At 40.3% G+C, this 14190-nt stretch overlaps 1 protein-coding gene, 1 long non-coding RNA gene and 2 other non-coding genes across 4 annotated transcripts; 1 reads left to right on the plus strand and 3 right to left on the minus strand.

The window, feature by feature from the left end:
- Positions 1 to 2771: 2771 nt before the first annotated feature.
- Positions 2772 to 2904, minus strand: LOC143689287 (small nucleolar RNA SNORA38). The gene has a single exon (XR_013178731.1). It is a non-coding gene; the product is annotated as a small nucleolar RNA SNORA38 (small nucleolar RNA).
- A 487-nt stretch (positions 2905 to 3391) lies between these two features.
- On the minus strand, positions 3392 to 5054 carry RPS20 (ribosomal protein S20). Its single transcript, XM_077166781.1, has 4 exons — positions 4912 to 5054; positions 4628 to 4727; positions 4249 to 4322; positions 3392 to 3611 (listed from the first exon to the last, which is right to left on the minus strand). Exons 1-4 carry the CDS (start codon positions 4912 to 4914, stop codon positions 3429 to 3431), a joined length of 360 nt encoding a protein of 119 aa, XP_077022896.1. The 5' UTR covers positions 4915 to 5054; the 3' UTR covers positions 3392 to 3428.
- On the minus strand, positions 4394 to 4459 carry LOC143689314 (small nucleolar RNA U54). Its single transcript, XR_013178755.1, has one exon. It is a non-coding gene; the product is annotated as a small nucleolar RNA U54 (small nucleolar RNA).
- A 220-nt stretch (positions 5055 to 5274) lies between the features above and the next one.
- On the plus strand, positions 5275 to 13949 carry LOC143688641 (uncharacterized). The gene is made up of 3 exons (XR_013178196.1): positions 5275 to 5440; positions 6844 to 7000; positions 10992 to 13949. It is a non-coding gene; the product is annotated as an uncharacterized LOC143688641 (long non-coding RNA).
- Positions 13950 to 14190: the final 241 nt, after the last annotated feature.

Consider the following 14190-nt stretch of genomic DNA (forward strand, 5'->3'; position numbering starts at 1 on the left):
TTTTTTTTTTTGTATGCTGCGTGGTGGGGGTCACATTCCATTCTTTTTCCATGTGAGTATCCCCTTATTGCAGCACCATTTGTTGATTTTTGTTTGTTTTTTTGCATTGTTTGGGAAGTGCATGGGCCAGTAATCAAACCTGGGTTTCCCACATGGCAGGCGAGAATTCTACCACAGGGTGGGTTCTTTTTAAATTGATGAAGAAATATCACAATTGTAAAGCAAAAAACCCAAAAAGTAGTTTACAGACCAAAATGTATAAGAGGATTAGTTCTCCGATTCTAAGAGTTAAAGTTGCTATGCATGTGGATTACGTTGCTCCTAGAATAAAGGAAATAGGACTAATTTAATTTCTCTTACTTTCAAAAGATAAAGCATCTTTGAATTCACCAGATTTTCCAGTAGCAGTCGATCTGCTTTGGGCACTGTTTTGGTGAAGGAGGGTGCACTGAGGCCATGCCCTCGGGGTTCAAGTACACTTCTCAAAGTGTTCTTGTAAGTAATTTGATGCAATACCACTTGCTGCCTAGTCAACACACCCTGTGGTCTTCTAGGACCCTGTGTGAGAAATCCATGCCCTTAGAAAGCTAGTGTAGGTTCAGCCGGGAAATGTTCACTAGTATCCTCATTTGACATGAGAACTGAAGCTCAGATCAGTTCTTTGATCAAGGCCATGCATCTACATTTGAAGCATATCTGCCTGTCTGCAGGGTTAGGGAGTTTCACACTGTCTTTTTTTGTTGTTGTGGTTGGTTGCTTTTTTTTTTTTTTACATGGGCAGGCATCAGGAACCAAACCCGGGTCTCTGGCATGGCACTGAGCAGCCACAGCCTGCCCTCCACACCGTCTTACCTGTCCATTGTACCTCCTCAAGGGCTGCACACACGCAAATGGAGATCTATCTGGCACTGAACAGCCTTGATGGTTTTTGATGCCTTGATTACTGCCAAGTTCACGTTTCTAAAAGAAAAGCAGGTATCTATGAATCCAAAGGGAATGAGCTGAAGTAAGCTAGAGAGGCTTCCCATTTTCAACCTTCCTTTGCTTTCAGGACCCATAGGTGCTGGTCTTTAACTCTCACAGAATTTTCGGGTGTCATGGGCAATATTTAACTCTTAGTTTGTTACTGGTATTCTAAGTCTCTCAGGGATTTTATTCCCAATTGTTTTGTTTTGTTTTTAATTTTAAAATATTCATTACCATTTATTTTCAGCACACTGCAATAATGACATTTTGTTCTTCCTCATGCAAAAACAATTTTTAAATTTGTACATTTGGTCACTATCATTATACACTCTAGGCATTCCTAGATTACACCATCTCAATCTTTGTCTATCTTTCTTTGTAATTTCATTTATGCCCCCAGCCCTCCTCCATCATTCTCACATGCAGCTTCATTCAGCGTTTTAGCATAATTGTATTAATTAGGTAATATTGTGCTGTCCATTTCTGAATTTTTATATTCAGTCCTGTTGCACAACCTGTATCACTTCAGCTCCAATTACCCAATATTTTACCCCATTTCTATCTCCTGATAGTCTGTTACCAACGAAATATTCCAAGTTTATTCACTAATGTCAGTTCATATCAGTGAGACCATACAGTATTTGTCCTTTTGTTTCTGGCTAATCACACTCAGCATGTCCTTAACCCAATTGGTTTTTTTTTTTTTTAATGTTTGAGGAACTAAAGATAACAGCAGTTTCAATTTTTAAATGCTATTATTTTAGCTGTATTACTGTCTATAGCATAATCCGACTCCTTCACGCTTAATTGTGAAAAATACCATCAAAGATGTATCTTGGCATACACTGCTTAAGACTCACAACTGCAGGAAAGTAAAGCTGTTCTTTCAGTATTTTTTGACTTACTGAGGTAGATATTTTCATAATCTATTCTTAAGTGATATGGACTTCAAAGTTTCAAAGAATTATGACCTTTTCTCAACCAGTTCTCCAGATACTGCTATTCCAAAGACTTGATCTGTTTCTGACAAGGGAATGAGTCTCAATATATTACTCCTAAAACAAGATTGGGGGTAATAAAAGCTTCTAAGTGTGTCTATTGAAGGTGGGGTGAGGGCATATGTTACCAGACACTAAGCACGGTTGGTCTGTGCTACCTGTAGACTTCTGCCACCCCTAGTATGACTACTTAAAATTGGGATAGAAAACAGACGGCTAATTCCAAGAACTCAATGAAACCAGCTTTTCTGTGAAAGGGAAATTGGCAACTACTTGCTCAACAATTAGTCAACTTCTGAAAATCTTCCTGAAATGACCTATTTATAGCTCAAGCCAAGTCAGCGATCATTTAAGTTAGAATCTTTAAACGCAGTTTTTACTGTTTCTCAAGAAACTAATTTGTTTGAAAAATTGATAATCTAGTTTAATGCTTTTGAGTTACAAGTAGTTAACCTGAAGACAGATTTTTAATTTTAAAATACTTGTATTTGGATTACTAATGGCATCATTCATTTCAGATTCAGCTCCATTCAAATCCCTAGTATTAATCTCAAAATCCGTGTTTTATTGAGATCTACCTTAGAGAATAAAGAGAGAATCAAGAAGGTGGATGCTCAGGCAGGGCTGGTAGGGTGGGGGAAATAAGGAACGAGCTCAACATAGCACTAGTAAGAGCCTTATTCTTAAAGGAACTACACCAAGCCTGAATTAATACACTTTTCTTAGAATTAGCTATTACTTAAATCCCGACAGAAAACTTGGCACATTGGTGTCCTATAAAGATACCTATTTTCCTCACAGATTTTTTTTTTTTCAATGTTGGGTGATCCCAAGCCTGCAGGGAGCAAGTTGGTTCCAGTACCACCAAGTTCCCATCTCTTTACCTCCAATTCTTACATGTCCAAGGACAGGGAAGCACCGGCACACATTTGTCGAGTGTTACCTCACATTTCAAACGAAAATTTGAAAAACCCCGAAGGGGAACAATGGTTCTCAGGCTGCCAAACCTGTTTAAATCACAACTACGCTAAAGAACAGGCTTTGGGCCAGGTTAACCTACACCATCGTATCCAATAAATTCATTAAGGTAAACTGTGGTCTTAGGACATGTTTTTTCAGTGATAAAGCTAACAATCTCTTTTTGAGGTGGAAGAGACCTGTGTATATGAAGCAGCATTTCCAAGGATCATACACAAAATACTTGAAGAACCAATGCATTATGATAAGGCCTTACATACTAAATAATTTTCTGCTGTCTCATATAATTTGATCAAAAGTTATTAATAAAATGGTTTAATGGCCTTTAGGAAATACAATAAACATAGTAACGCGCCACAGGATGGCTACTTCTTGAAAAGTTGACTACATTTCACAGCCCATCTGTATATTCCTAAATCTGTTGGTATTTTGAATAAAACTCAACAAGCTTAGCAACTGACAAACAGTTTATTAAAAATAGCTGACTTAAGCATCTGCAATGGTGACTTCAACTTCTACTCCTGGTTCAATACTGATAGAAGTAATCTGCTTAACAATCTCAGAAGGACTGTGCAAATCAATGAGTCGCTTGTGGATTCTCATCTGGAAACGGTCCCAAGTCTTTGAACCTTCACCACAAGGAGTTTTCCTTGTAGTGATTCTTAGAGTCTGTAAACAAGAAAAACAGCATTTGTGGTTACATATCTATACACAGGATATCTGTATAATTACTGCATTAAAATCCTCAGGTATGGGCGGGCCGCGGTGGCTCAGCGGGCAAGAGTGCTTGCCTGCCATGCCGGAGGACCCCGGTTCGATTCCCGGCCCCAGCCCATGTAAAAAAACAAACAAACAAAAATATATAATAAAAAATAAGAAAATGTTTAAGATGTTTCCCTTTCTTCCTCCCTTCCATCCTTCCTTCCTTCTCTGTCTTTCCTTCCCTTCCTCCCTCTCTAAAAAAAAAAAAAAAAAAAAAAAAAAAAAAAAAAAATCCTCAGGTATTTCATTTGAGAAAATTCCCTAGGTACCACATTCTTCTATGTAAACAGGTCTTCAGGTACCATCAATTTGTAATAGTAAGTCCATTTTCACTCCTCTAGGACATAACTCTCTACACCTTTTAAACACCACACCACTATAAAAAAACAGCAAGTCATCTCTAAACATTATGTACTTAATACGAACCAAATTACCAGCATTCTTTACTTGGCTTGTGTTTTGGGGAGCCAAATATTAAAGAGAAGAATTTGGACATAGGCAATAGAAGTCAACTCCTACTTCCTGCCCCCATGCTGTAGTTTACCTTGGTAGGCATCCGAACAGGTCCCTTCACCTTGAGGTTTTTTTCCTTTGCACCTCTTATCAAGTCAGCACACACTATGGGGATATAAAAAGTTACCTGTAAGTCCATTCGGCACAATTAAAATATATTGAAACAATTTTGAGGATGCTGGCTCAGAATAGCGTACATAACTATCACCATAATTCAAAACGTAGATTTCTCCTCACGGCCAACTTTAAATGTAACAAAGTTATGGCATTATATAAAACACAGGCCGACAAATAGCTTGAACTACTGTAAGCACTTGCGGCTGTACCTCTCGGAATCAACCTCACACAGCAAACTGACAGACGCACTGCTCTCAGCTTGCAAAAGCCTCAGCCTGAACCACCGCACTAACCCTTCTCCAGAGACTTCACGTTGCGGCTGGTCAGGGTGATTCTAATGCGATGAATCGCCACCTCGGGTTCCACAGGTGTCTTTCCGGTGTCCTTAAAAGCCTGTCAATTACATGGGTGATAAGAAAATATTAAGCACTCCCGAGATTTCTAAATTCTAGAAATAGGCTTCACGAGCCTTCCCAGCCAGGTTCCTCTACCACCGCGACAAACCCCTTTGCGGAAGCCCCTCCATCAACCTCCCATAGCATCTGCCCCAGAGTAGATGAGTAGTCCCAGCACTCACCATGGCTGCGGCGCGGCTTCCTGACCGACTTGTTCCTCCGCGAGAGCGAACAGCGGTGAGTCAGGAGGAGCAGAGAGCCGAAACGCCTGGAACGCACAGACCGCGCTTTCTTCGAAAAGGATGCGCGAGGCCTGCGCGATGCTTATATAGCGGCGCACGCGTCTGCATCCGGGTCCCACATGCCTCTCCGGCGCCTGCCCCGGAACAGGAACTGCCCCGAGGGCTCTAGAGGCCGCCCCGCGGAGTTGGCGGGAAAGGTGCGGCCGCGCGCGCCCCCTGTCTTACAGGCGGAGTCGGTGCCTCGAGGCGAGGGACAAGCAGAACGCATGTGCTGGTCTGCGCAGTCTCAGTGGTGCGAGCCGCTCGGGCGCCTAGCGGAGGTGACAGGCTGGAGGGCAACCTGCCCTGACGCCGCAGAAACAGCTCTGGCTGGTGCTCCCCTACCCCAGCCCCTTAAAGTTGAGAAGCTCCCTGTGGGTTTTGCAGTGCAAATTTTGCTTCGCATACAGAATCACTGTTATCTGAGCAAGTGGGTAACTACTGCATTGAATTCACGTGGGTATTGGGAAAATCGACCGATAACTTGGCATGTTACTATTAAGATTAGTCGGGGATATTTGCATAGCCTGAAATAACTTATCGTGGAATTTCAGCTTCTGGCTTTCCACGCCGGTAGAAGTATCTACACCTATTCCCGGGCAGGTGAGAGTGCACCTGTCAGGCTGCTCCGACAGCGGGCTGTATATCTGGAGGTCCAGCCCGCAGATCCAGGCTGTCCGCCTGATTCTAATGGTATTTCCTCTCTGTTCGGATAAAGTAATATTATTTAGGAGCCTTTAAAATCTGCTTAACATTGAGCGTGTGTTTATAATCAAATAGGGACAGATACAGTGGAAAAGCCAACAATGGTCAACCTAGCTCCTAATGAGCACACTTATATTTGAGAAACAGGGGTGGTTCAAGAGAACGGGATCGGCGAGATGGGATTTGGTCCAGAGCTAATGGGAGAATAAATAACCCCATATTATTTTACAGGTAAGCACAGAAGAGTTCTGTGATTCAAACATAAAGAGCTGCGGTGTGACAAAGCTCTGACGCCCCTCTCCCTCTCCCTCTTCCGGAAGTTCTGTTCCTTTGAGAGATTATGCTTGAAATTTCAAACAAGGAATAGCATTGGCTTACTTATGAAGAGATAATTAGGCATGACTAATAGCTTTATCTCACAAGGAAAATACATTCGGTTTTGCTGCCATTTTGCAATAAATTTAAATGTTAATGATGGGATATTTTTCAGTTCAGTTATCTTGAAATGTAACCCATGGACTGTATACTCTATTAGAAGAATATGCAGCGGAAAATAGAAACCTGCATTCTTGTTTTACTTGCTGAAACTAAGATGAGACATAATAACTTAGTTTTAATTTATTGGTGTGGCTATCTGCAACCAAAAGGTAAAAATACATTTGCCTAGCTCCCTAAATGTGGTCAGCCACCAAGGAACTTATGTTAGTACTGAAGGTGAATGGACAACTGCAGAGAAAGCATAAAGCAACTTTCTGGTTTTATTTAAGCCTCAAAGGACAATCAGAAATTCAGAGAAGTGTGTGTGTTGGGGGACGGGAGACAGGATTGGAAGTACATTTGTGATTTTTTTTTTTTCCAATAACAAATCTAGTAGATCTAGGTCTGTTCTTTGGCCTGCCTCACTCTTTAAATCCTTGAGGAAATGGTAATCATGTTATCGTCCTATGGCCATAGAAAAAAGGTAAAATATGATCCAGCATGTGTGGTAAAAGAAATTGCTGATGTGGTTGGAATTAAGGAAATAGCTGGTTAAGATAATATTAGACAAACTTAATGAAAAGGTCATTAATTTTAAAGTTTACAAATTTTAGTTTAAAATATTTTGTTGTATTTTCTCTTGGAAGCTAGGAGCTGCTGTGACTCGAAAATGTCCATTTAAAATGTATTATTCTGATTTTGGATTTGAGATGTTCATTGGAGAAAAAGGTTTTGCTTAACAATAAGCAAAAAGGAAGAAAATACTCAATTCCACCCATCCAGAGATAACCACTGTTTACACTTTCAGGTATGTATAAATCTCTTTAAAAATCAAAAAAGGCTTATACTCTGTACGGTATGGTAACCTGCTTTATTCTCAGAATATTATTTGGTCACAATAAATACACATTTGCAACATCCCTTTTAATGACTGCCTAATTGTGACATGTATAGCTGTTTCATTCATTTATTGGACCAGTCCTGTAATTTTAGACACTGAGGTTTGTTTGCCCATTTTTCTTTTCTATAAATTATACCATGAGGTTGTATAAGGTACATCAGGTTTTTCACTTGCAACACTATTGCTGTTTTTGAGCAGATAATTCTTGCTGTGGGGGCCGTCCTGTACGTTTTAGGATGCTTAGCAGCATTCCTGGCTTCTGCTCACTACATGTCAGAAGCATCCTACCTACCCTGCTCCCAAGTTATACAAACAAAAGTATTTCCAGATCTTGCCAAATGTCTGGGGAGAAATCACCCCACCCCAGCTGAGAACCACGATTGTAGGTGAACCTTTTGGCACATCCTTAATGCCTTAGCTCATTCTAGATGTTCTTCTTTTCAGATGCTTTAATCAAAGAACAGGCATGTATTAAATATTTTGGTATGTTCAATTAAGTTGCCCTCTGGGAAGGTTGTACCAAAATAGGGACTTCCTCCAGCAGCATAAAACAAGTTTTAGCTTGAAAAAAAATAGAACTACCTATCTGTTTCATTTCAGAATTTTAAAATATCGTGACAGTTACAAAATTTGTGTTTTCAACATCCCTGTCCATTGCCTTTCTCTACTAAGTTTTGTAGTTTTTAAAATGATCTTTTACTGTCATTGCAGCTGAAAGTATTTGTGTGAATCTGTGGACAGCCATCTACTGGTTTTTTGCTGCAATAACAGTGTCATCCAACTAATACCAGAAGTAAACATGCAGCATTAGAGACTACTTAATTCATAGTACAAATATATATATATATATTTATGAATAAAACAGTAAAGGTAAATTGTCAAATGAATGTGGCAGAGAAGTTTAGATAACATTCTATTTGCAAAATTTTTTATCTAAATAAAGTATTCTTTTTAATGTTAAATCTCTTTAGCCTGGAATTTAAGAATGTAACCAGAGCGAGTTAAAACTTTCTCTTCTAGTTACTCTTCTATGTTATATTTGATAAGGGAGTGGAATATGAAGGAAATTACTTCCTGTTTCCGAGGATTACATGTATAAGTTTTTAGAACAGAACAGGTCTCTTCATAAAGTAATGGCTGATACAGTGTGAAGTGCTCCACTTGTATTAATATCAATTCTTTTGATCTGCACGTTAACCTTGGGAGATAAGGACCATTATTCATATTTTATTTCTGAGGAAGCTGAGGCCCTGAAAGGTTAGGTAACTGGCCCATGGTCACAGGAAAAGCCAGGATTTGAGTGCTCACAATCTAACGTCTGCACTCCTAACCAAGTGCTAACCTCTCTTTCAGTATATGTGGCACTGAGCCTTGTCATTTGTAGTGGCACTGTAGGAGCAGATGTAAAATCATTTTGTTATACACCCTGACATAGGAAAGCTTTACATATTTCAATTTAGTTGAAATCAGAAATATTTTGTTATTGACTATGTGTCCATTATAAAGTAGATACTATATATATCCATTATAAGGTAGAATCCCTATTTTTAAAAAATGTTTATTTTGAAATAATTTCAAATGTACAAGACAGTTGCAATAATAGCATAAAACCCATACAGAGAATTCCAACATATGCCGTCTCCCTAGATACTCAGATCCATCACCTTTTAACATTCTGCCTGATCATTCTTTCTATTATCTATCTATCTATCTATCATCTATCTATCTATCTATCATCTATCTATCTATCACCTACCTCTCTCTATCCATCCATCTATCTGTCCATCCATCCATCCATCCATCCATCCATCTGGCTATCTGACTATTTGTTTTCTGAATGTTTGAAAATAGGTATTATGCATCATGCCCTTTGAACACTTAATACTTCCAGGTGCATTTCCTGAGAACCAAGAAAGAATCCCTATTTTTAAACTCTCATTCTTTAGTTTGAAGTTCCATGTATACCCAAGACCACGTACCTCTGCTCATTAAAATTGACAAAATTGAGCAATGGAACAGAAATAGGGACACAGTAACATCTTTTTACTGAGGATAATTAATATGGAACAGGGTTTAGGTTGATGATTTTCAGCCATACTTAACTGCAGAGCTCACAGAATTCTCTGGGGGGATTGATGGAAATGCAATCTGAAAAATCTTTGGTCTGTTTGTCATACAGCACCATTCCCTAGCTTAGCAGATAAAGACCTGAAGAGGAAATTCCATAGCCACCGGTCTGAGATCCTGATAGCCTGCAGGGGGCCAAGGATCTGTTGATCTATCAGTCACTTTGGTCCTGGGCATGTGCTTTTCATGTTTTGTAGAATTAATACAACTTATTAGAAAATATTTCTTACCTATTATCAAAACTAAGAAAGAATATGTTCTAGTTTGCTAGCTGCCAGAATGCAACACACCAGAGATGGATTGGCTTTTAATAAAAGAGGATTTATTTCATTAGTTCTTCAAAGGAAAGGCAGCTAACTTTCAACTGAGGTTCTTTCTTACATGGGAAGGCACAAGGCAATTTCTGCTGGCCTTCTCTCCAGGCCTCTGGGTCCAACATCTTTCCCTAGGGCTCTTCCTTTCTGCATCTCCAAAGGCCTGGGCTGAGCTGCGAGTGCTGAGATGAGGTATACTGAGCTGCTTGGGCTGTGCTACGTTGCCCTCTCTCATTTAAGCACCAGCCATTAAGTCAAAGATCATTCATTGCAGCAGGTATGCCTCCTAGCCGACTGCAGATGTAATCAGCTACAGATGAGGTTCACATACCATTGGCTCATGTCCACAGCAACAGAACTAGGTGCCTTCACCTGACCAAGTAGACACCTGAATCTGACTACCACAGAATACAATCCTGTTGTCTTCCTTCATGAAAAATTGGAATCTGTGGTTTTTACTACACACTGATTCTGTTAGGTTGCTTATGTATAGGGGTGGGGAGACAAATACTGAGATGCCCCCCAGTGAGCATTTCCCTCTGTCACCCATGCACTTGAGTTTGAGGACTTGTGACTTGCTTCTAATCACAAGCATTTGGCCAAGATGATGGGTCATCACTTCCACAAATAGATTAAATAAGACCCTGACTTCTATCTTACTAATAGATTGCGTCCCTGGCCTGCACTGATGGAATAAGCTGCTATATGCAGGGGCCCACATGGCAAGGTAATGTGGGTGACTGTGGCCAACAGCCAACAAGGAACCCAACCCTCAGCCCAAAACCCAAAAGGAACAGAAATTCTGCCAACAATCAGGTGACCTTGGAGGCGAATCCATCCTCGGTTGAGTCTTTGGATGAGACCTTGGCACAGACTGATACCTTGATTATAGCAGAGCACTGCCAAGCCAGGCCTGGACTTTTGACCCACAGAAACTGTGAGGTCATAAACGCGTGTTGTTTTAAGCTGCTGAGTTTGTGGAAACTTGTTACACATCAATTAATAACCAGTTCCTTGTGTATACCTAACATGTCTGCACAGATGAAGCCAGATTAAAATGGCTGTCCAGGAGTCTCAGGAAATATGCAGTTAGACAGCACTTAATTGCTTTGTCCATATTGTTGGGGGAAGTACAGAATTACAGCTGATTAAACGAGATACCTGTCCTTCAGTGTTGCTTTTTGCCTTTGTGAAATATTGCTTGTCTGCCAATCAAAAGGAGGCCATTCTTCCTCATAAAGATGTGACTCAAAGAATTTCTACAGTTTGCTTGTTTCCAGTGGTGGCTCTGATGGGTACATTAACCTCAGAATCATTTCAATATCTCCATTAAATTTTTTAAAGGCTGCATTCATAACTATAATTTGAAAGCTTTTTATTTTTCATCGTTAACTTCTTGGTCATTTCAAATTTACTTTAAGTTTAGTGATTGCCTCTTTTGTACCTCTTTTATTAAGGTTATTCATGACATAGATGTTCCAGTAATATCTTCTGTTCTGGATTCTGGGAAGAGAATGAGAGTCAAGATAATTATTTCCTGCCCTTCTGGGACTTGCAACTCAGTGTAAAGAGACAGATAACTAACTGGGAAACAAATAAGAATTTTGGACAATGATAATTTAAATGAAGAAAATAACACTGGAGAAATGACTAGAGTATGACTGTGGGGCAGAGGCTGGCAGTCAGGGACAGCCTGCAAAGAGGTTCATCAGTTAGGGCACCTGGCTGCCAGTTATAGAAACTCCTTCTGATGCCTTGTAGGAGGGCTGGAGAAGCATTCCTCAGGAACAGGACATCGTGATCCAGGGTGGGCCCTAATATGGCAGCAGGCCTTTCTGACACCAGCAACACTCAACAGTGGTTACTGGACACGGCTGCTGAGACCGCTGCTTCTGCTTCTCTCAAAACTGAAGGTATTTGCTGTGGCAGCTAACACCACTCTCTTCAGAAGGGGTTCTGTGTGGTCTCCTTGTTTCTTTATATCAACATCTGACTGGCAAAACCTAGCTCCTGGCACCATGGCTAAGCTGCGAGGAATATGGGAAAGTGGGCATCTAGAATTTGTTTGTGTATAAGAAAATAGAGTAACCATGTCCTCAGGTGACATTCGAGCCAAGGATGGAATCACAAGAATGGGCCAACAATGCAATAAACTGAGCGATGAAGTTCATAGAGCAAAAGTACAGCAAATAGAAAGAAGACCAGCGCAGCTGGAACACCATGAGAGGAAGGGCAAAAGTAGATGAGGTCAGGAACTAGGTAGTGGGTACCTCGTAAGGATGGATTAGTAGCTTGAATTTTACTCTAGGTACAATGGGAAACCACCTACTTTCTTGTTTTCACTGCTGTCCTCCTATAAACCATTCTAATCACATTTTTTTCACTGCCCAAAACCCTTTAGCAGTATAGTGGAGTGAATTGGGTCCCCCATACAGATATCTCCAAGTCCCAACTCCTGGTATCAGTGTATGTGACCTTAAGTGAAAATAAGGTGATTGCAGATATAATTAGGGATCTCCGGTAAGATTGTCTGGACAAGGGTGAACCCTAATCCAATGACTAATGTCCTTATAAAATAAAAGAGAGGTTTGACGCAGAGACACAGGAGGTAAACCACGTGATGACAGGGACAGAGATTGGGATGATATAGCTTCAAGGAACGCCAAGGACTGCTTGTAGCCACCAGGAGCTCAGAGAAAGGCCTGAAACAGATCTTCCCTCAGAGACTCCAGAAAGAATATGCCTGCCAACACCTTGATTTTGGACTGTTGATTTCCAGAACTGAGAAAGAAGAAATTTCTGTTGTTTTAATGTTTTGTGATGGCTCTAAGGAGCTAACAGAGGTGGCATCCTGATGCCCAAGAAGAAAAAATGACTCATCCTAGAGATGACCTTATCTTCGTGGCAGCATGGTGATAAAGGCAATTGGAAATATGGTTTGGAAGTAGATTCGATATGACTTGTCAATGAGTTCCATGTAGGTAATGAGCAAGTGGGAGGAATAAAAAATGACTCTTGGACGGGCCACAGTGGCTCAACAGGCAGAGTAGTCGCGTGCCATCCTGAGATCCAGGTTCTATTCCTGGTGCCAGCCTATGCAAAAAAAAAAAAAAAAAAAAAGACTCTTGAGTTTTGAGCCTGATGGGCTAGGCCATTTACTGAGATGCAGAAGCCTGGGGGAGGAAAAGGTGGAGTTCGAGAGTCCTGTTTGAGATGCTGTTTTGAGTCCTGGCTAGAGTCTTGGTTTAGATGTGAGTTTAGGATGGAATTACACCCCTAAAACTGTACTTACTCTGGTCATAAGTGCCCAGCTGAGCCATGTGGAAGCCTGAGGCAAAAGGAAAAGGCACTAGTACTGATCCTATCTTTGTTTAAAATTCTGATATTTGGTTTATCATGGATTTTTCCCCTTTAATTTTTATTTTTACAAATATTGCACTATAATATTATTTAGCTTGATTATAGAGAGTTTTTTTTGGGGGGGTACAGGAGTACCCCCTTTAAGTATTATATCCAAGGCTAGTACTTCCTATGGCTTCACACCAGTGCTGGTCCCATGGGCACATTGTAGAGAAGTAGCATCCTGTACTGAGGGCCCTCTGGAGAGGGACTACAAAGGTAAGTTCAAGTCCAGTCTCTACCACTTTCTAGGTGTGCCTCCTCCAGGAGTCATCTTTTCTCCTGGAGCATCAGTAAAGAAAGGTGTAAAAGGACAGTGTTGATCTCAATGATCTGTCCATCTTTGAAAGGCTATTGTATGGGACCAAATTGAAGCAAGGATATGTCTCCACCGCTAACCTAGTGCTTGGCATGCGAGATGGCATCTAACACTTCTTTCTGTTCCCCAACACCAGAAAATCTAGATTTAGAATACACAGGAGGCCTGAATAGCAGTGGAGTGATCTTTCATTCTGTTTCAAGTCCTTTGACTAAATGTGACCATTCATTTGATTTGGGTAGGACAGCTTCAGTGCACCCTACTGTCAATGATATTATCATCAGTGCTTTCTTTCACTCAAGAGTGTCCCAATTTGGTTGGGTAGATGGAAATACTAGTGGTCAATGAGAGGGAGGGATAAGGGGTATGGGATGTATGGGTTTTATTTTTATTTCTTTTTCTGGAGTGATGCAAATGTTCTAAAAAAAGATGATCATGGTGATGAATACACAACTATGTGATGATATTATGAGCTATTGATTGTATATATGTATGGATTGTATGTGTGTGAAGATATGTCGATAAAAAATTTTTTAAATATTTTTTAAAGTGTCCCAATTTGGATTATAAATTATATGGTATCTTTACTCAAGTCACAAAACTAGCCAGTAATAATGAAGGGGACACTTTGTATTGGATATCCATGTAGAGTTTTAAGTTGAACTGGCCTAAAATCTCTTTTTTTTTTTTAATGTTTCATTGGGTAATGCAATTCATTCAACCAATCATCTATTGATGGACATTTAAGTTTTTCCAATATATTGGAATATTGGAGAGGAACTGCAAAGGTAAGTTCAAGTCCAGGCTCTATCACTTTCTAGGTGTGCCTCCTCAAATGAGTCATCTCATCATATCAAAGTGAATACTGTGGTGAATAGGTGGGAAGAAATTTAAGGAATGCTCTGGGACTCAGATTCTGCCATTTTTTATTCTTCTGA

Source organism: Tamandua tetradactyla, chromosome 6 (genome assembly GCF_023851605.1).
Source record: "Tamandua tetradactyla isolate mTamTet1 chromosome 6, mTamTet1.pri, whole genome shotgun sequence".
NCBI lineage: Eukaryota > Metazoa > Chordata > Mammalia > Pilosa > Myrmecophagidae > Tamandua > Tamandua tetradactyla.